This window comes from Ascidiella aspersa, chromosome 4 (genome assembly GCF_963924565.1).
Source record: "Ascidiella aspersa chromosome 4, kaAscAspe10.2, whole genome shotgun sequence".
Taxonomy (NCBI): domain Eukaryota; kingdom Metazoa; phylum Chordata; class Ascidiacea; order Phlebobranchia; family Ascidiidae; genus Ascidiella; species Ascidiella aspersa.
In genome coordinates this window covers 1,544,669-1,565,596 of record NC_139450.1, presented here as the reverse complement: position 1 = coordinate 1,565,596, position 20,928 = coordinate 1,544,669, and the positions used below count along the sequence as shown (strand labels likewise).

The window sequence follows — 20,928 nt, the reverse complement described above, 5'->3', positions numbered from 1 at the left end:
AAATGAAACTCGTGTAAAGGTGCAAGTTATTTTTTAGGATAATGAGCACGGTGCTTGTTATGTCTTAAACAAAACTCACTGAACCGCTTACGAGCTGAACATATATACATATTTACTCATAAACTATATGGGAAATAAAATATATGGTGGGACGGGAACTACTAATATTTCGCCAACTGATTAAACCTTTTATCCTTTCAACATTTACTTTAATTTTGTATGAAAAGCAAACAAACAGCTTATGTATAGTCAGTGTTTTCGTTGTACGCAATGGCAACGAAACGTTTGATTTTAGTAATTGCAAACCTGTGTACAAGAAAAGAGCGCTGGCAAAACAAATGTCAAAAGGTGACGTGTTCGATAAGCAAACAACCAGTTTAAACTATAGTTGGCGGACAAGTTACTTGCAAATATCAAAGTTGCGAACAGCACAAGACGTTAACAAACAAGAAGTCAGTTGAGTTAATGGCAGAACAGGCCATTTAGCATTTATCACTTTGGTGCGAGTAGCGTTGCTTCGCATAGAAAATAATTCTCTGACATAGGCAAATACATCATGAAACTTATAGTAAACACAAAAGCTCTTGGTCGGTAATTATTCAATATTCATGCACTCTACATGTTGCGCTGTAGACAATTCAAGGGAAACATTTCAAACAAACAAGCAATAATACAATACTGATTGAATAATGGCGTAGATAAACAAAATAAAACAACGCATGGCGACTTTCTGGATAACATTGACACTGAATGAAATGTTAAACGAAGTCAGCTATTTTACAAAACAAAAAAAAAATTAAAATTAAAAAAGTCATTATCAATTTCTAAACAATAATAAATTTATTTTGGAAAGAAACGTTGCTTTTTAGGATTCCTTTTTTGCTTTTTAGGATTGCTGAACGTTTTAATACTGCCGAATTTAAAAGTAAGATCCAACGTTTAGTGGAAAGCAGTGTCTTTAACCTACAGGTAATTACTTCATTTGAAAAAAAAAGTTACGTCATAACAGGAAGTCTAAAACAAAACCTTGCGAAACCTGACGTTCGATGCCGAGGACAAATGAGCAAATTTAATCAATTCTTTTAGAGGAACGTAGTTCCGGATTACTTTCACCAATGCTTTCACGCTAAATAGCCAAAGGTAGCCCCGGCCAAGAAACCCTATAGTCTATACTGAAAATGCGCAATTGCGAAAACTCAAAACATGTACAATACTAGAATCAGATAAAAGCAAGTACTCCACAACATATATATAGTACGTGCAAAGCAGTGCATATGGCCCCGACAATGACCCAGGTTACGACCCATTTTGGGGGCATGGGGGGGTCGTATACTGGGCGTCCCCATGACCAACGTTGGAGGGGTCGGACAAGTAAATGATGGCGTCCGTGGCGGAGCAGGCACACACAGCCATACCTTTGATCTCGTCGAGAGTAAGCAGGCGTTTCCACAACCTGAAGTTCGTTATTGATCCCCTAAAAAAATTGATTTAGTATTGTTAAAAACAGGTTCTCAAACTGTGCGAAGCGCATGCGCGAAAGACAAGTTTTTTAAGGGAATCAGGTGGGACTGTATTAAGACAATTTGAAAAGAATTCCCGACAATCTTTCGCACAACCGTGCTTCATCAGGTCAAAGTAGAAATGAAAGCAATAAAAATGCAAAAAAAAAAAAATGAATAAAAAAAAATGAAGTAAAAGTACAAGGGCAAATAAAAGGCGATAAGAATGGTGGCGTTTAACATATTCACAGGCACAGCGCAAATACGTGTTTTCGTGTTACTTAACAATTATAACCCGAGGTTTACCTTTTTATTAAATAACCCAATTTTATAAAAATATTGCTTAATGAAAACACTTCATTTCAATTAAAGTCAATTTGGCCAAAATACTGAAGACAGGTCAAGTCGTTTGAAAACAGTGACTTAAGCGCACTTTAGTCAAGTCATTACAACAGTGAGAGTAGCACGGTACCTGAAGTTTTCGCCCCCACGAAATCCATCATTTATGCCGAGCTGACTTTGACCAAACACGAGCTTTCCACCGCCGATGATGCCCTTAGAACTTCCAGTAGTACCTACGAAAGAACCATCAAATGCGAAGCCGGTCTGACGGCCGTCTTGGAATGCGACGCAAAAGTGATACTGAAAGAAAATGATTTTTGTTGTAAATATAAGCCTTGTAACGAGGGTTAATATGCTTTCTATTAAATGTAAAATGCTTAGATGTATTTGCTATTGCATGGGGTCCGATCCGATTTTATCGGACACTCTTAGCCCCCACCTTAATACACCCCTTACCCCCTAATGCACCCTAACCCCCCTAATGCACCCTTACCCCCTAATGCACCCCTAGCCCCCCTAATGCACCCTAACCCCTAATGCACCCCTAACCCCCCCTGATAACACACTGATCTTTACTATGCCTTTTTTATACGTATTTTTTTTACTAGAGTGCAGTGCATCAGGAAATACGACTCTACATTATTTATATCAGCCAAGTGAAATACTTTCGCTTGCTTTAACACAGTGTTGTCTTTAAGATGTTTAAACAAATTATTCAAACCACAACGTGTAGACCTACATCTTTCGCCTTTAACTAAAGATTTCGTGAAATTGGAACATCGCAATTAACTGTTTCTTGCTTTTGCAGAAACGTTTCTGCATAAATTGGTCTTTTAACGCCATTAAAAAAAAGTGTGGAATAAATCGGTGGAATATAGGGATGTCCGATAATATCGAGTATGAGCCGATACCCGATACCAAGTGGTAGTATCGGTGTTCGTCCGATAATATCGAGTATGAGCCGATACCCGATACCAAGTGGTAGTATCGGTGTTCGTCCGATAATATCGAGTATGAGCCGATACCCGATACCAAGTGGTAGTATCGGTGTTCGTCCGATAATATCGAACATGAGCCGATACCCGATACCAAGTGGTAGTATCGATGTTCGTCCGATAATATCGAACATGAGCCGATACCCGATACCAAGTGGTAGTATCGGTGTTCGTCCGATAATATCGAATATGAGCCGATACCCGATACCAAGTGGTAGTATCGGTGTTCGTCCGATAATATCGAACATGAGCCGATACCCGATACCAAGTGGTAGTATCGGTGTTCGTCCGATAATATCGAACATGAGCCGATACCCGATACCAAGTGGTAGTATCGGTGTTCGTCCGATAATATCGAACATGAGCCGATACCCGATACCAAGTGGTAGTATCGGTGTTCGTCCGATAATATCGAGTATGAGCCGATACCCGATACCAAGTGGTAGTATCGGTGTTCGTCCGATAATAGGCTGGTATCGCTACCGATCCAAAACCAAATTAATATAGACATTTCAGCTTTAATTTTTGTCCAACCCTGTAATTCTGCTTTGAAAACGTAAATTTATTAAAAAATAGTAGGTTGCCAACTGTCTGTAGCTAAACTTTTTAACAAATTTTAGCTAAATTTTTGGCTCAAATTTAGGATTAATAACTTGAATAATATTTAGACGTTATTACGACTATAGGTATAAGTCCTATTTTAGTCTTATTCCTAACTCTGTTTTATTGCGACGTTGATGTTGTTCTTAGTTCGGTCTTATGACTGGATTCCGTCCTAATACTATGGTATTATAGGTAATTGAGCTTAATATATTGTTGCTTTATAGCAGGGTTTGGGAACCTATTGCTCGCGAGAAATATATGACTCTTTTTATGAAACAAGTTTTCTTGTAGATAAATCTAAGCTATACATTTCTGCTTTACAGGTAGCATTGCGTGTTTCACCCAAAAAACAAAAGCAAGGCTACTCACGAAAGTGTTGAGGCTGAAGCTCTTCTCAAACTCAGCAATCCCTTGACCAACTTGCACGTAAAGGCGATTACTCGTGAATGCGATCTCAAACTCCTTGCTGTTGCTACTGGTAGCGTAACTAACTGCTGTCAGTCGACCATCACCAAAGCTGGAAAACTCCACGAAGCCACAGGCGGTTCCCACAGATAGAGATTCCACTGTTCCACCGTACAACACGTAGCTGCTGCTTTGCTTAGTGTTCGGGAAGGCAAACTTCGTTGTGAGGCAGGCTGTTGGGAAAGGAGATAAATTGATACAAAAGGATGGACTTGTAGTAATAAATAAACGTTTTTGTGTAATCACAAGCGCGTATAAGCTTTCGGTTCTCGTAGAGCAGCGATGCTCGACTGTCTGCTTTTAGAGAAGGGGTGGCCAACCTTTTTAGTTAGTCCCGGGCCAAACCAAACTCACAAGGTCTCTATGGGCTGTAATAACTATGTAGACTTTACGCGTCTTAATGTAATAACGGCAACGAGGCAGGCCGTGGGAAAAAAAGACATGTTTATACCAGAGGATGACCTTGTAGCAGTAAATAAACATTGTTTGTGTAATCGCAAGCGCGTATAAACCTCCGGTTCCAAACGTTGTCGCAATTCTTTGGTCGCCTTTATTTATATATAAATATGTTTGTAGTGCATCAATCCATCTCCAGTGAAGCAAGTTTGAAAAAGCTCGTTGCTTTTTATAAAGGGTTTTTTTGAAAAACTTTCAAAATTAAAAGTTTTAAAAAACTTTTAAATTTTTTTTTTAAACTTTTAAATTTTCAGTCTAAATTCATGAGAATAAGCATGCCAACCATTGCCAAGTCAAAAATATCAATGAAAGACACACACAAACATATGTGTTTAATAGCATCTGTGATCTAGCCCCTCGGAAGTTGCTTTATGACCAACGATTACGGCTTCCGTATCATTAGTACACCGAAAAGCCATCGCAGACTCGCCGAATCTGTCGATCTATGATGCAAGCAGAGCAAGCCAGAAAAACAACTGACCTGCAGTGAGGTTCGAACTCACAACCTCCGGTCAAGCGGGGACCGTCGCTCTACCAACTGAGCTATGCAGGCTCAGAGAGGAGCGAGTCGAGAAACAACCATGCGCCAAAACTTGCACATTTTGTCAGTACAAGCAACTTCACACTGGGGGATCATCAGTCCGTATGTCAAAAATATCAACGTTTTCTTTGAGCAGTTATTCCCAACCGGGGTTAGAATTCTCAGGGGTGCCGAAATACATTATTTTTATTTTTGTTTAGAACCTGATTTTTGCTCCATTGGTCTTACAATTCTTTATATTCAATTTAAGTGAAACGAATCAAATTATGTTTCGCTCTAGCAAAATGACTCAGAGGGAAGGACGTCGAGAAACGACCATATAGGACATTTGCAGCAGCCTGCATTTAATTAATGTTCAACCCACTGTGTTTTGGCCTAAAACAGTTAAAAGTAATCACCGATTTTAGTATCTGGAACATGAATGTACAATGTGTTTTCTGTTTCCTTTGGAGTGTGCTCAACAATAATGGAACACTTTATATACTACACAAGATGCCTACATGGAGGATATCCTATATTAGCCAGTCAGATCAGGGTTGTAATGCAAGCAAGATATTATTCTTTCCTAAACGGGCAGGTTACAAAACATGCTTATTTTAAACCAGAAACAGACCAATATTGTATCGGTCTATACCAGTGGTTATCAACCTTTTATGCTTCGTGGACACCTTTGATAGGCTCTTAACTCTCGTGGCCCCCTGCTTATAAAAATACATATCATTGTGCTTAACTTGTTACTGTTTTCACTTGGTTTATTTCTCGTTTTACAATGAAATTCTTGTTTCGCAACTTAACGCCCTTTAAGGAAATATCTGTACCTGGTATTACACGTTAGTTGCTCGCCTAATTGCATTGGGACGCCCTTCCTAATGATTTAGGCGAAGGTTATCGGCCAGTAACTAGTCACTGAAAAAAAAACGCTACGCCGCACAGCGATTGTTTCGCCACAGCGATAGGCTGCGTTAATCCAAATTTTCCGCGATAAAACGAATAAATTATATCGTTTTCAATTACCCTATACAAACAGAAGAACTTTTGTACTACCATGACCTAGGTTAAGAGTTATGCCCGCGGCCCCCAATCACCGCTCCGTGGCCCCCCAGCGGGGCCGAGGGAAATGGTTGAGAAACCCTGGTCTATACTCACCGTTAACGCTACAATTGTTTCCTGTATAGCCGCTCGCACACTGGCAAGTGTAACTGCCAACGCTTTGAGAACAAGTGGCTCCATTTTGACAAGGATTACCGGTACATTCGTCAATATCTAAAATAAAACAAAATATTTAGGTCTTTGAAAATGTGTCGCTAAAAACATGTTCGAAAAGTGATCAAAAACAAAATACACATCCACAAATGTGCTTCAAACAGAAATGATAAAATAAATACAACATAATGAACAAAAATTATTAAATGGCAGTCTGAACGCTTTGTGAAAATGCAATTTCAACAAAATTTAAATTACCTGTTTGACAGTGATTGTCAGTGTACCCCACTGCGCATGCGCACGAATAACTTCCGTCAGTATTAGAACAAGTTCCACCATTTTGGCAAGGATTACTGCTACATTCGTTTATATCTGAAAAGTAATAAGCATAATGATTCAAAATGGCCAGTTGCAATCTTAAAGGTTTTGTTGAAATGCACTTTATTGAAAACTTTAAATTACCTGTTTGACAGTGATTGTCAGTGTACCCCACTGCGCATGCGCACGAATAACTTCCGTCAGTATTAGAACAAATTCCTCTATTTTGACAAGGTTCAGTTGAACATTCGTTTATATCTGAAAAGTAATAAGCATAATGATTCAAAATGGCCAGTTGCAATCTTAAATGTTTTGTTGAAATGCACTTTATTGAAAACTTTAAATTACCTGTTTGACAGTGATTGTCAGTGTACCCCACTGCGCATGCGCACGAATAACTTCCGTCAGTATTAGAACAAGTTCCACCATTTTGGCAAGGATTGGTCGTACATTCGTTAATATCTGAAACAAAACTAAAAGTTTCAGTCTTTGAAAATTGTATTTTACACCTAGCATAGAAAAAGGAAAAGACAATCAACGAAAGATATATTGATATAAGTGGATATCATCGTTAATAATCCATTCAGTGGTGCTTACTGGCATAGTGAACAAATCTAAACCAGAAAACAACAGCGCCTTATTTTTTACCTGTTTGACATTGGCTATCAGTAAAACCAATTGTGCATGCGCATGAAAAGCTTCCCGCAGTATTGGAGCAATTTCCTCCGTTTTGACAAGGATTACTGCTACATTCGTTTATATCTGAAAAGTAACAAGCATAATGATTCAAAATGGCCAGTTGCAATCTTAAAGGTTTTGTTGAAATGCACTTTATTAAAAACTTTAAATTACCTATTTGACAATGATTTTCAGTGTACCCCACTGCGCATGCGCACGAATAACTTCCGTCAGTATTTGAACAAGTTCCACCATTTTGACAAGGATTACTGGCACATTCATTTATATCTGAAAAGTAATAAGCATAATGATTCAAAATGGCTGCCGTATCTTAAAGGTTTTGTTGAAATGCACTTTATTAAAAACTTTAAATTACCTGTTTGACAGTGAATGTCAGTGTACCCCACTGCGCATGCGCATGAATAACTTCCCATACTATTTGAACAAGTTCCACCATTTTGACAAGGATTGGTCGTACATTCGTTAATATCTGAAACAAAACTAAAAGTTTCAGTCTTTGAAAATTGTTTTTTACACCTAGCATAGAAAAAGTTAAAGACAATCAACGAAAGATATATTGATATAAGTGGATATCATCGTTAATAATCTATTCAGTGGTGCTTACTGGCATAGTGAACAAATCTAAACCAGAAAACAACAGTGCCTTATTTTTTACCTGTTTGACAGTGATTGTCAGTGTACCCCACTGCGCATGCGCATGAATAACTTCCGTCAGTATTTGAACAAGTTCCACCATTTTGACAAGGATTACTGCTACATTCGTTTATATCTGAAAAGTAATAAGCATAATGATTCAAAATGGCCAGTTGCAATCTTAAAGGTTTTGTTGAAATGCACTTTATTAAAAACTTTAAATTACCTGTTTGACAGTGATTGTCAGTGTACCCCACTGCGCATGCGCACGAATAACTTCCGTCAGTATTTGAACAAGTTCCACCATTTTGACAAGGATTACTGGTACATTCGTTTATATCTGAAAAGTAATAAGCATAATGATTCAAAATGGCCAGTTGCAATCTTAAATGTTTTGTTGAAATGCACTTTATTAAAAACTTTAAATTACCTGTTTGACAGTGATTGTCAGTGTACCCCACTGCGCATGCGCACGAATAACTTCCGTCAGTATTTGAACAAGTTCCACCATTTTGACAAGGATTACTGGTACATTCGTTTATATCTGAAAAGTAATAAGCATAATGAATCAAAATGGCCAGTTGCAATCTTAAATGTTTTGTTGAAATGCACTTTATTAAAAACTTTAAATTACCTGTTTGACAGTGATTGTCAGTGTACCCCACTGTGCATGCGCACGAATAACTTCCGTCAGTATTTGAACAAGTTCCAGCATTTTGACAAGGATTACTGCTACATTCGTTTATATCTGAAAAGTAATAAGCATAATGATTCAAAATGGCCAGTTGCAATCTTAAATGTTTTGTTGAAATGCACTTTATTAAAAACTTTAAATTACCTGTTTGACAGTGATTGTCAGTGTACCCCACTGCGCATGCGCATGAATAACTTCCGTCAGTATTTGAACAAGTTCCACCATTTTGACAAGGATTACTGCTACATTCGTTTATATCTGAAAAGTAATAAGCATAATGATTCAAAATGGCCAGTTGCAATCTTAAAGGTTTTGTTGAAATGCACTTTATTAAAAACTTTAAATTACCTGTTTGACAATGATTGTCAGTGTACCCCACTGCGCATGCGCACGAATAACTTCCGTCAGTATTAGAACAAGTTCCACCATTTTGGCAAGGATTGGTCGTACATTCGTTAATATCTGAAACAAAACTAAAAGTTTCAGTCTTTGAAAATTGTTTTTTACACCTAGCATAGAAAAAGTTAAAGACAATCAACGAAAGATATATTGATATAAGTGGATATCATCGTTAATAATCTATTCAGTGGTGCTTACTGGCATAGTGAACAAATCTAAACCAGAAAACAACAATGCCTTATTTTTTACCTGTTTGACAGTGATTGTCAGTGTACCCCACTGCGCATGCGCATGAATAACTTCCGTCAGTATTTGAACAAGTTCCACCATTTTGACAAGGATTACTGCTACATTCGTTTATATCTGAAAAGTAATAAGCATAATGATTCAAAATGGCCAGTTGCAATCTTAAATGTTTTGTTGAAATGCACTTTATTAAAAACTTTAAATTACCTGTTTGACAATGATTTTCAGTGTACCCCACTGCGCATGCGCACGAATAACTTCCGTCAGTATTTGAACAAGTTCCACCATTTTGACAAGGATTACTGGCACATTCATTTATATCTGAAAAGTAATAAGCATAATGATTCAAAATGGCTGCCGTATCTTAAAGGTTTTGTTGAAATGCACTTTATTAAAAACTTTAAATTACCTGTTTGACAGTGAATGTCAGTGTACCCCACTGCGCATGCGCATGAATAACTTCCCATACTATTTGAACAAGTTCCACCATTTTGACAAGGATTGGTCGTACATTCGTTAATATCTGAAACAAAACTAAAAGTTTCAGTCTTTGAAAATTGTTTTTTACACCTAGCATAGAAAAAGTTAAAGACAATCAACGAAAGATATATTGATATAAGTGGATATCATCGTTAATAATCTATTCAGTGGTGCTTACTGGCATAGTGAACAAATCTAAACCAGAAAACAACAGTGCCTTATTTTTTACCTGTTTGACAGTGATTGTCAGTGTACCCCACTGCGCATGCGCATGAATAACTTCCGTCAGTATTTGAACAAGTTCCACCATTTTGACAAGGATTACTGCTACATTCGTTTATATCTGAAAAGTAATAAGCATAATGATTCAAAATGGCCAGTTGCAATCTTAAAGGTTTTGTTGAAATGCACTTTATTAAAAACTTTAAATTACCTGTTTGACAGTGATTGTCAGTGTACCCCACTGCGCATGCGCATGAATAACTTCCGTCAGTATTTGAACAAGTTCCACCATTTTGACAAGGATTACTGCTACATTCGTTTATATCTGAAAAGTAATAAGCATAATGATTCAAAATGGCCAGTTGCAATCTTAAAGGTTTTGTTGAAATGCACTTTATTAAAAACTTTAAATTACCTGTTTGACAATGATTGTCAGTGTACCCCACTGCGCATGCGCACGAATAACTTCCGTCAGTATTAGAACAAGTTCCACCATTTTGGCAAGGATTGGTCGTACATTCGTTAATATCTGAAACAAAACTAAAAGTTTCAGTCTTTGAAAATTGTTTTTTACACCTAGCATAGAAAAAGTTAAAGACAATCAACGAAAGATATATTGATATATAAGTGGATATCATCGTTAATAATCCATTCAGTGGTGCTTACTGGCATAGTGAACAAATCTAAACCAGAAAACAACAATGCCTTATTTTTTACCTGTTTGACATTGGTTATCAGTAAAACCAACTGTGCATGCGCATGAAAAGCTTCCCGCAGTATTGGAGCAAGTTCCTCCGTTTTGACAAAGATTACTGGTACATTCGTTTATATCTGAAAAGTAATAAGCATGATGATTCAAAATGGCCAGTTGCAATCTTAAATGTTTTGTTGAAATGCACTTTATTAAAAACTTTAAATTACCTGTTTGACAGTGATTGTCAGTGTACCCCACTGCGCATGCGCACGAATAACTTCCGTCAGTATTAGAACAAATTCCTCTATTTTGACAAGGTTCAGTTGAACATTCGTTTATATCTGAAAAGTAATAAGCATAATGATTCAAAATGGCCAGTTGCAATCTTAAAGGTTTTGTTGAAATGCACTTTATTGAAAACTTTAAATTACCTGTTTGACAGTGATTGTCAGTGTACCCCACTGCGCATGCGCACGAATAACTTCCGTCAGTATTAGAACAAATTCCTCTATTTTGACAAGGTTCAGTTGAACATTCGTTTATATCTGAAAAGTAATAAGCATAATGATTCAAAATGGCCAGTTGCAATCTTAAAGGTTTTGTTGAAATGCACTTTATTGAAAACTTTAAATTACCTGTTTGACAGTGATTGTCAGTGTACCCCACTGCGCATGCGCACGAATAGCTTCCGTCAGTATTAGAACAAATTCCTCTATTTTGACAAGGTTCAGTTGAACATTCGTTTATATCTGAAAAGTAATAAGCATAATGATTCAAAATGGCCAGTTGCAATCTTAAATGTTTTGTTGAAATGCACTTTATTGAAAACTTTAAATTACCTGTTTGACAGTGATTGTCAGTGTACCCCACTGCGCATGCGCACGAATAACTTCCGTCAGTATTAGAACAAGTTCCACCATTTTGGCAAGGATTGGTCGTACATTCGTTAATATCTGAAACAAAACTAAAAGTTTCAGTCTTTGAAAATTGTATTTTACACCTAGCATAGAAAAAGGAAAAGACAATCAACGAAAGATATATTGATATAAGTGGATATCATCGTTAATAATCCATTCAGTGGTGCTTACTGGCATAGTGAACAAATCTAAACCAGAAAACAACAGCGCCTTATTTTTTACCTGTTTGACATTGGCTATCAGTAAAACCAATTGTGCATGCGCATGAAAAGCTTCCCGCAGTATTGGAGCAATTTCCTCCGTTTTGACAAGGATTACTGCTACATTCGTTTATATCTGAAAAGTAACAAGCATAATGATTCAAAATGGCCAGTTGCAATCTTAAAGGTTTTGTTGAAATGCACTTTATTAAAAACTTTAAATTACCTGTTTGACAATGATTTTCAGTGTACCCCACTGCGCATGCGCACGAATAACTTCCGTCAGTATTTGAACAAGTTCCACCATTTTGACAAGGATTACTGGCACATTCATTTATATCTGAAAAGTAATAAGCATAATGATTCAAAATGGCTGCCGTATCTTAAAGGTTTTGTTGAAATGCACTTTATTAAAAACTTTAAATTACCTGTTTGACAGTGAATGTCAGTGTACCCCACTGCGCATGCGCATGAATAACTTCCCATACTATTTGAACAAGTTCCACCATTTTGACAAGGATTGGTCGTACATTCGTTAATATCTGAAACAAAACTAAAAGTTTCAGTCTTTGAAAATTGTTTTTTACACCTAGCATAGAAAAAGTTAAAGACAATCAACGAAAGATATATTGATATAAGTGGATATCATCGTTAATAATCTATTCAGTGGTGCTTACTGGCATAGTGAACAAATCTAAACCAGAAAACAACAGTGCCTTATTTTTTACCTGTTTGACAGTGATTGTCAGTGTACCCCACTGCGCATGCGCATGAATAACTTCCGTCAGTATTTGAACAAGTTCCACCATTTTGACAAGGATTACTGCTACATTCGTTTATATCTGAAAAGTAATAAGCATAATGATTCAAAATGGCCAGTTGCAATCTTAAAGGTTTTGTTGAAATGCACTTTATTAAAAACTTTAAATTACCTGTTTGACAGTGATTGTCAGTGTACCCCACTGCGCATGCGCACGAATAACTTCCGTCAGTATTTGAACAAGTTCCACCATTTTGACAAGGATTACTGGTACATTCGTTTATATCTGAAAAGTAATAAGCATAATGAATCAAAATGGCCAGTTGCAATCTTAAATGTTTTGTTGAAATGCACTTTATTAAAAACTTTAAATTACCTGTTTGACAGTGATTGTCAGTGTACCCCACTGCGCATGCGCACGAATAACTTCCGTCAGTATTTGAACAAGTTCCACCATTTTGACAAGGATTACTGGTACATTCGTTTATATCTGAAAAGTAATAAGCATAATGAATCAAAATGGCCAGTTGCAATCTTAAATGTTTTGTTGAAATGCACTTTATTAAAAACTTTAAATTACCTGTTTGACAGTGATTGTCAGTGTACCCCACTGCGCATGCGCACGAATAACTTCCGTCAGTATTTGAACAAGTTCCAGCATTTTGACAAGGATTACTGCTACATTCGTTTATATCTGAAAAGTAATAAGCATAATGATTCAAAATGGCCAGTTGCAATCTTAAATGTTTTGTTGAAATGCACTTTATTAAAAACTTTAAATTACCTGTTTGACAGTGATTGTCAGTGTACCCCACTGCGCATGCGCATGAATAACTTCCGTCAGTATTTGAACAAGTTCCACCATTTTGACAAGGATTACTGCTACATTCGTTTATATCTGAAAAGTAATAAGCATAATGATTCAAAATGGCCAGTTGCAATCTTAAAGGTTTTGTTGAAATGCACTTTATTAAAAACTTTAAATTACCTGTTTGACAATGATTGTCAGTGTACCCCACTGCGCATGCGCACGAATAACTTCCGTCAGTATTAGAACAAGTTCCACCATTTTGGCAAGGATTGGTCGTACATTCGTTAATATCTGAAACAAAACTAAAAGTTTCAGTCTTTGAAAATTGTTTTTTACACCTAGCATAGAAAAAGTTAAAGACAATCAACGAAAGATATATTGATATAAGTGGATATCATCGTTAATAATCTATTCAGTGGTGCTTACTGGCATAGTGAACAAATCTAAACCAGAAAACAACAATGCCTTATTTTTTACCTGTTTGACAGTGATTGTCAGTGTACCCCACTGCGCATGCGCATGAATAACTTCCGTCAGTATTTGAACAAGTTCCACCATTTTGACAAGGATTACTGCTACATTCGTTTATATCTGAAAAGTAATAAGCATAATGATTCAAAATGGCCAGTTGCAATCTTAAATGTTTTGTTGAAATGCACTTTATTAAAAACTTTAAATTACCTGTTTGACAGTGATTGTCAGTGTACCCCATTGCGCATGCGCACGAATAACTTCCGTCAGTATTTGAACAAGTTCCACCATTTTGACAAGGATTACTGGTACATTCGTTTATATCTGAAAAGTAATAAGCATAATGAATCAAAATGGCCAGTTGCAATCTTAAATGTTTTGTTGAAATGCACTTTATTAAAAACTTTAAATTACCTGTTTGACAGTGATTGTCAGTGTACCCCATTGCGCATGCGCACGAATAACTTCCGTCAGTATTTGAACAAGTTCCACCATTTTGACAAGGATTACTGGTACATTCGTTTATATCTGAAAAGTAATAAGCATAATGATTCAAAATGGCCAGTTGCAATCTTAAATGTTTTGTTGAAATGCACTTTATTAAAAACTTTAAATTACCTGTTTGACAGTGATTGTCAGTGTACCCCATTGCGCATGCGCATGAATAACTTCCGTCAGTATTTGAACAAGTTCCACCATTTTGACAAGAATTACTGGTACATTCGTTTATATCTGAAAAGTAATAAGCATAATGATTCAAAATGGCCAGTTGCAATCTTAAATGTTTTGTTGAAATGCACTTTATTAAAAACTTTAAATTACCTGTTTGACAGTGATTGTCAGTGTACCCCATTGCGCATGCGCACGAATAACTTCCGTCAGTATTTGAACAAGTTCCACCATTTTGGCAAGGTTCAGTTGAACATTCGTTTATATCTTAAAAGCAATAAGCATAATGATTCAAAATGGCCAGTTGCAATCTTAAAGGTTTTGTTGAAATGCACTTTATTAAAAACTTTAAATTACCTGTTTGACAGTGATTGTCAGTGTACCCCACTGCGCATGCGCACGAATAACTTCCGTCAGTATTTGAACAAGTTCCACCATTTTGACAAGGATTACTGGCACATTCGTTTATATCTGAAAAGTAATAAGCATAATGATTCAAAATGGCTGCCGTATCTTAAAGGTTTTGTTGAAATGCACTTTATTAAAAACTTTAAATTACCTGTTTGACAGTGATTGTCAGTGTACCCCATTGCGCATGCGCACGAATAACTTCCGTCAGTATTTGAACAAGTTCCACCATTTTGACAAGGATTACTGGTACATTCGTTTATATCTGAAAAGTAATAAGCATAATGATTCAAAATGGCCAGTTGCAATCTTAAAGGTTTTGTTGAACTGCACTTTATTAAAAACTTTAAATTACCTGTTTGACAGTGATTGTCAGTGTACCCCACTGCGCATGCGCATGAATAACTTCCCATACTATTTGAACAAGTTCCACCATTTTGACAAGGATTGGTCGTACATTCGTTAACATCTGAAACAAAACTAAAAGTTTCAGTCTTTGAAAATTGGTTTTACACCTAACGGAAAAGAAAACAAAATCTTACCGATGTCACATCTCCTTCCCTTAAAGCCTGCTGTGCAGTTGCATGCGTAACCAGCAATCAGATCTACGCAGGTCGCGTTGTTTCGACAGAGTTCGGTAGAAAGCTGACACTCGTTCACATCTAAAATAATACGTTACAAACGGTATATACTCGCTCATGCTGAACATCAGTTTCTGACAATCGTAAAGATTAGATGCAAATTGAAAAAAAGTTCTTTCGGAACATATTGGTTTTAACCGATGTGTTGACTACTTATCCAGAATACCTTCATTAGGGAATGCAACGACACCACGCAAAACGAAACGACCTGATGAAGGCTTCCTGCATAGGTAGCCGAAACCTCGCATAAACAAATAAGTACCGGAATACCTTCTTTTCAGTATATACTATGCCTGGTAGCTAAAGCTTATTTATTAGTTTTAGAGTGGCCAACGGTTGCACGGACATGAGTAACTTATAAATGGTTTTACGTTATATAATACTTTACGTTATAGATAACTTCTAATCAGGACAAACGTTGTTTCGTTTAATACGCAGTACACCCAATAGCAAATAGTTTGATCAATAGTATGTCAGCGTTGTAATGACATGAGTAAATGACTTGTCTGAAGTGCCCTTAAGCCACTGCTTAAATGACTTGTCTTAACTTGACTTGACTTAAGTCTTTCGGACAAAATGACTTGATTTAACTTAAGTAGTGTGGGCAAAATGAAATGACTTAACTTAGGTCTTAAAAAACCTAAAAAAGACTTTGGTTGAAATAAGATGTTTTCATAATGCGAATATTCATAAAATGGGTTGTTTGTTCTAATTTTTGCTCATAAAACTAATTATTTTTTTATATGTTGCTTTTTCTTGTTTTTTTAAGTTAAGTTATTGCTTACAATCGGACGAGTTTACCAATTTTACTAGTTTAACGTTTTGTTTTTATGACTAGGACTTGACTTGAAGTTGATTTGCTTAAATAGTGAGTCAACTAAGACTAAACTTGGCGACTGAGGACTTTAATTTTTATTTATTCAAAATGAATTGACTTGGACTTATTTGTTAAACGACTCAATATGATTTTCTTAATATGACCACTGATAAGTGCTATACACAACAGATTTCATATTATTTGATAAGTTTGCAACACAGATACGATTTTTGTTGGTATACTATTTCAACACTCTGCATCCTTAGGTAGAATACACCCGAGGCGAACTTACAGTCGAATGCAAACACTTTGTCGGAGGTTGTCGAGCTTCCTTCACTTGTCACTCCATTGCTGGTTGTTCCGGTAAAATTAAACTGTACATCGCGTATTCTGTAGAAGGTCAGACGACCGCCTGTACCTACAGAAGTACGACAGAACAATAAGAAATGAATCATATATGCCATGATCGAAATATCTTATCAGGCCCCTTTATCGAACAGGTATATGGCGCTAGGCGATTTTTTCATCATGTTTACTAATTTAGTTACGTCCGCCTATATAAGCAATGAGGTATAAACAACTTCGCCTATATTGACAATAAAAATTCAACAGAAATTGAAGAAATAAATTTAGTCAAAAAAAACGAGCGATAAAATAAAGAAAAGAGTTTTATTATCAAGTTTTTAGTGCAAAGCAATTCTACAATTTGGCGATTTGTTTTCGGTCTTCAAAGTTAAAAGAATACATTTTTTTACAATAGCCATCTTGGGAAATCTATTTTGGTTTTGAATTAATCTATAACAGCTGGTAATTGTGCGAGCTTATAGCTTTTCACAGGCTTCCCCGCAAGCAAATGCACAGTAAATAAAGCAAGGAAATGGGGAAATTCAACATCACGACATGGTATATACGGTTCTGTAGTTGGCGCCCACATAAAATCTAGGCTCACCGTCACAAGAAAACTATAACTGGGAACACGTAAGAGCACGACATCATTAAAAAATCCCCTGATCAATGTTGTGTGTGCGTTAAGCACTTGCACCTTGTAATTAGTTACCTCGTGGTGCGCCATTCTTTTGTTGTATTACTACATCCCTTGACAAGTTTTAAGTTCCTCATGACTGTGATTGAGAACCTTTATGAGCGTGCGCCTTTTTCCTTTAGGGCTTAAAGTTTAGGTTGGATACATTGCGTGTATTTAACTTGTTAACAAAAGTTTGATTGAGATAATTTGTGGTATTTTTTACGGTGCTTCTTTTCTAACCAACCCTGTTATGTATCAGGGTTATCTGCGGAATTCTTTTTGCTTCTGTAATGCATGTATTGCGGCTGTTACAATATGTTTGCATTGAAACCTATGTTTGTTCACTGTTCAGCCGTCAGGTGGAAGGCATTGACCATTCAAGCCACTATCAATTCTCCATTATTGGATAAAAAAACAGGTGCTGCACAAATCACAAATAAACTATTCTCCCAGATATCACTTAAGCCTTGAAAATATTGTCGTGTCTTTGACTAACCTGTACCCTAACCCAAACATCTGCAGTGTTTAAGGAACATAACTAACAACCAAAAAAATCACCTTATTTAATTGAGACAAATAACAATTTCTTTAAACTAAATCAAGGCAGAATACTTTTGGGCGTTTTGGGACTGAATTCGTTTAATTTTACGCCCTTAAACTCAAAAGTTTCATTTATAGCCCAGTATTGATACTTTTATACGCACACAACATCACTTAAAGGGATATAGGCAAAGGCGTTAAGAAAAGGACTAGGAACCTTATATAGATGTTTACTAGTTTTGGAGCCGAAAAATACAGATGTTTTGGCCCACGACTAGAATAAGTTGCCCACCCCTGCTGTAAACCTTCGTCTAACAGCGATTCATGGATACGAATTAATCCAAACCTTATAGCGGCTCTCTTACTCGTTATTTTTCCGGCGTGTATTGCAGCGGCGCATACCGACGATTCTTGCTGGTAAACGTCGCTCCCTATGACCAAGTGGCTTCCGCAACCGGGCGGACACCAAACCTCGTTCAAGTCGTACTCCGGGTTTCCGGTCGTTGCACATGTAACTGGAAGGTAAGTTAATCTGCGATTGAAACTACGGACTGCCTGACAAAAGGAAATGGGCCAACAGGGACGTAATGGGTACATCTCCAAAGTACAGGGGCGCCAAAATGAGGCTTACAAATGCCAAAATGAGTCTGCTTCTACAATGTTTAATTAAATTTGAATTGTTTTTCCGTATAAAGTGAGGTATATTATTTTAATGTAATAGAAAGTGTGATTAAACATGGAGGAGGGGGCGCCAATTTTATAGTTTCCCCCGGGCGCTAAACACCCTGGCTCCGCCTCTGTGGGCGGCTAAGGTTTTAATCTGCGATTGATATTAAGTTCACCGAAAAGTGCAAATTGATATTCTATGCTTAAATGGATTGGGCTCAGATCAAGGAAATTAAATAAACTTTGTCCCCGGATCCGTGTTTGACCTCTACAAGCAAATAACCCTATATGTCACCGGGCGCCAAGGTCCAGGAGCGCAAAAATGAGGCTTAGAAATGCCAAAATAAGGCTGCTTCTTCTTTAAAAAATTATTTTAAATTTAAATTGTTTTTTCGAATAAAGTAAGACATTATATTAATGTAATGGAAAATGTGAATAAACATATACCCCGGCTACGCCTGAGTGGCCGACTAAGTAGTTCTAAAGTTGTCACATTTTATTATTTTTATCGATGTGCACAAACTCAACCCGAATTTGGTTCGTGGGCCGGAGCGGATCCAAAGGTCACGTTGCCATGAATCCCCCAAATAAAATTGTTGCCTATTTTAACTTCGTAAAGGCAAAAATTCAGCTGGTATACGTTTTAATTATGTCTTATCCCATTTTTATCAATTTGTATTAGCCCAAAAATGTCGTGCGCTTCTTCACACCATAGAAAGTAAAAGTGTTTGCAACTTAAACCGCTTTGTGTGAATCAATAAAATCTTTGTAATATAACTTTTGTATTAAAAGTAACATCTCTCCAACCTAAAACTTCTCTAGCTTAAACAAAATAAACTGTGTAGCGTTCATAAAATTATTTCGTTATTACGTCACTTTTGATGTAACTTTGCGACCTACGCCAGCTCTGAAAAATGACTAGCTATAAACCCTAATTTAATTTATATATATAATAGGAAACTTAAAGACCTATATGTTAAATACAATAACGTGCAACGCTTACTTTGGAAAGTGTAGATGTTCCCATTAGTTTGTGTATCATTGCTCTTGTAGACTGGAATCACGCCTCCGTTGTCTAAAATTAGTTTAAAGCACAGAAATAAAATACTTTATTTTAGGAAGCGTGTTTCTACATTACTGCAACCAATCTATGGAGCCTTAAATAAACTTGTGCATTAAATAAACGAAAAAAATTTTTTTTTTTATATAATTATAAATACAGTACGTACGGATTCTTGACCGATTGACTAAAACATCTAATAGGCTTTACGTATAAAATCAAACTACCCCGGAATAAAAGCACCAATAATATTACCGCATGTCACTCACTGTCAATAAGTTTATCCTGTATAGCTGCGAGGCAAATGGCTCCACTGGTTCGCGCCCCAACCACGCACAAAGGCCAACCGAGTCTCCAGCAATCTCCGGGACAAATCACCGTCGAAATCGAGTTATTCAGCTCGGTGAAATCCGTTTCACAAGTCACTGTAAAAAGCAGTTTCAAATATAACGCAGTAGCTCTTTAATTTTTTTTAGAAAATAGTATCGTTGAGGTTTAGCACATTACAAGAAAAGTAGTACAATATTTAAACGTTTAATGTATTTGCAGACATGGATTTGTAGATCGTAAATTGATTTAATAGAAGACTTCTTAATTTTTTGCGGCACAGTATAAAAATCAATGAACATTAGTGGCACACTTTTTACCAAACAAAATTAAATAACTCGTCAATCGGCAGGAAAAAGGTATTTGTCCTAAATTTGTAACACATATAAGTTTACAGAAGGTTTCGAACCACACAGCTTAAAATCGCTAAAATAAGACAAAATCTGATTTTCTTTATTTAAAATATACTTATTAAAAAGATGCTAATTTAACTCTGTAATTCTCCTAAGAAGTAACGACAGCCATTAGTCTTCAGGCTAACTGAAAAAGAGGAAATCGTTCAACTGTGTGAACTACAACCGTGAAAATACTTTTTCCGCGGCGTGGTTACATTAAACCTAATAAAATGACCCAGTAAAACTAAAGCAAAACCGTATAATTGGCCAAACCTTCACGTGCTGATGCAGTCCAAGTTCCAGCTAACAATCCAAACAAGACGACGAAAACGTTGATTGGCGTCATGTCACAGGGCAACAGTTCAATTGGTTTTTAACCAACTCACTTGTCCGTCAGAAACCCAACGTAAATTCTTAAGTTCGTAACTTGTGCACACTTTAAGTCAGACTGTGCTTACACTGAGCGAAAAAACAGCTTTGCTGTGATATATGAAAGTTACAATTTGTTATTTGCAAAATGTTAAGATAGAAGTACGCGATTTATTTTAAGCCTAATCACACAAAGGGGCCGCGTACATGCTTAAAGACAATGAAAGACACACACACATATGTGTTTAAAACAACTGTGATCTAGTCCCTCGGAAGCTGCTGTATGACCAACGTGCTTAAACACAACTAAGTGCTTAAATAACTCAGGTCGAGTTTACTAATCGAAAGTTCTGTATTAATTTAA

The 20,928-nt window shown here is 36.6% G+C and overlaps 1 protein-coding gene and 1 non-coding gene across 2 annotated transcripts; both read right to left on the bottom strand.

The window, feature by feature from the left end:
• Positions 1-243: 243 nt before the first annotated feature.
• LOC146146572 (uncharacterized) lies at positions 244-20,541 on the bottom strand. Its single transcript, XM_083386878.1, has 25 exons — positions 20,469-20,541; positions 19,743-19,898; positions 19,417-19,488; positions 18,113-18,262; positions 16,476-16,601; positions 15,268-15,387; positions 15,081-15,194; positions 13,859-13,972; positions 13,151-13,264; positions 12,335-12,448; positions 12,035-12,148; positions 11,833-11,946; positions 10,211-10,324; positions 10,007-10,120; positions 9,803-9,916; positions 9,503-9,616; positions 8,797-8,910; positions 8,593-8,706; positions 8,389-8,502; positions 7,777-7,890; positions 6,363-6,476; positions 6,048-6,164; positions 3,809-4,077; positions 1,972-2,141; positions 244-1,474 (listed from the first exon to the last, which is right to left on the bottom strand). The coding sequence occupies exons 1-25, from the start codon at positions 20,539-20,541 to the stop codon at positions 1,297-1,299; spliced, it is 3,141 nt and encodes a 1,046-aa protein (XP_083243004.1). The 3' UTR covers positions 244-1,296.
• Trnaa-cgc (transfer RNA alanine (anticodon CGC)) lies at positions 4,838-4,913 on the bottom strand. The gene has a single exon. It is a non-coding gene; the product is annotated as a tRNA-Ala (tRNA).
• Positions 20,542-20,928: the final 387 nt, after the last annotated feature.

Excerpts from the sequence above, each read along its gene's own strand:
- LOC146146572 (XM_083386878.1), bottom strand. The coding sequence starts at position 20,541 with ATGACGCCAATCAACGTTTTCGTCGTCTTGTTTGGATTGTTAGCTGGA. Across the intron at positions 8,911-9,502 it reads TGACATTCACTGTCAAACAG|ATATTAACGAATGTACGACC; the intron begins GTAATTTAAAGT and ends GTTTTGTTTCAG. Across the intron at positions 2,142-3,808 it reads GCTTCAGCCTCAACACTTTC|TATCACTTTTGCGTCGCATT; the intron begins GTGAGTAGCCTT and ends ATTTTCTTTCAG.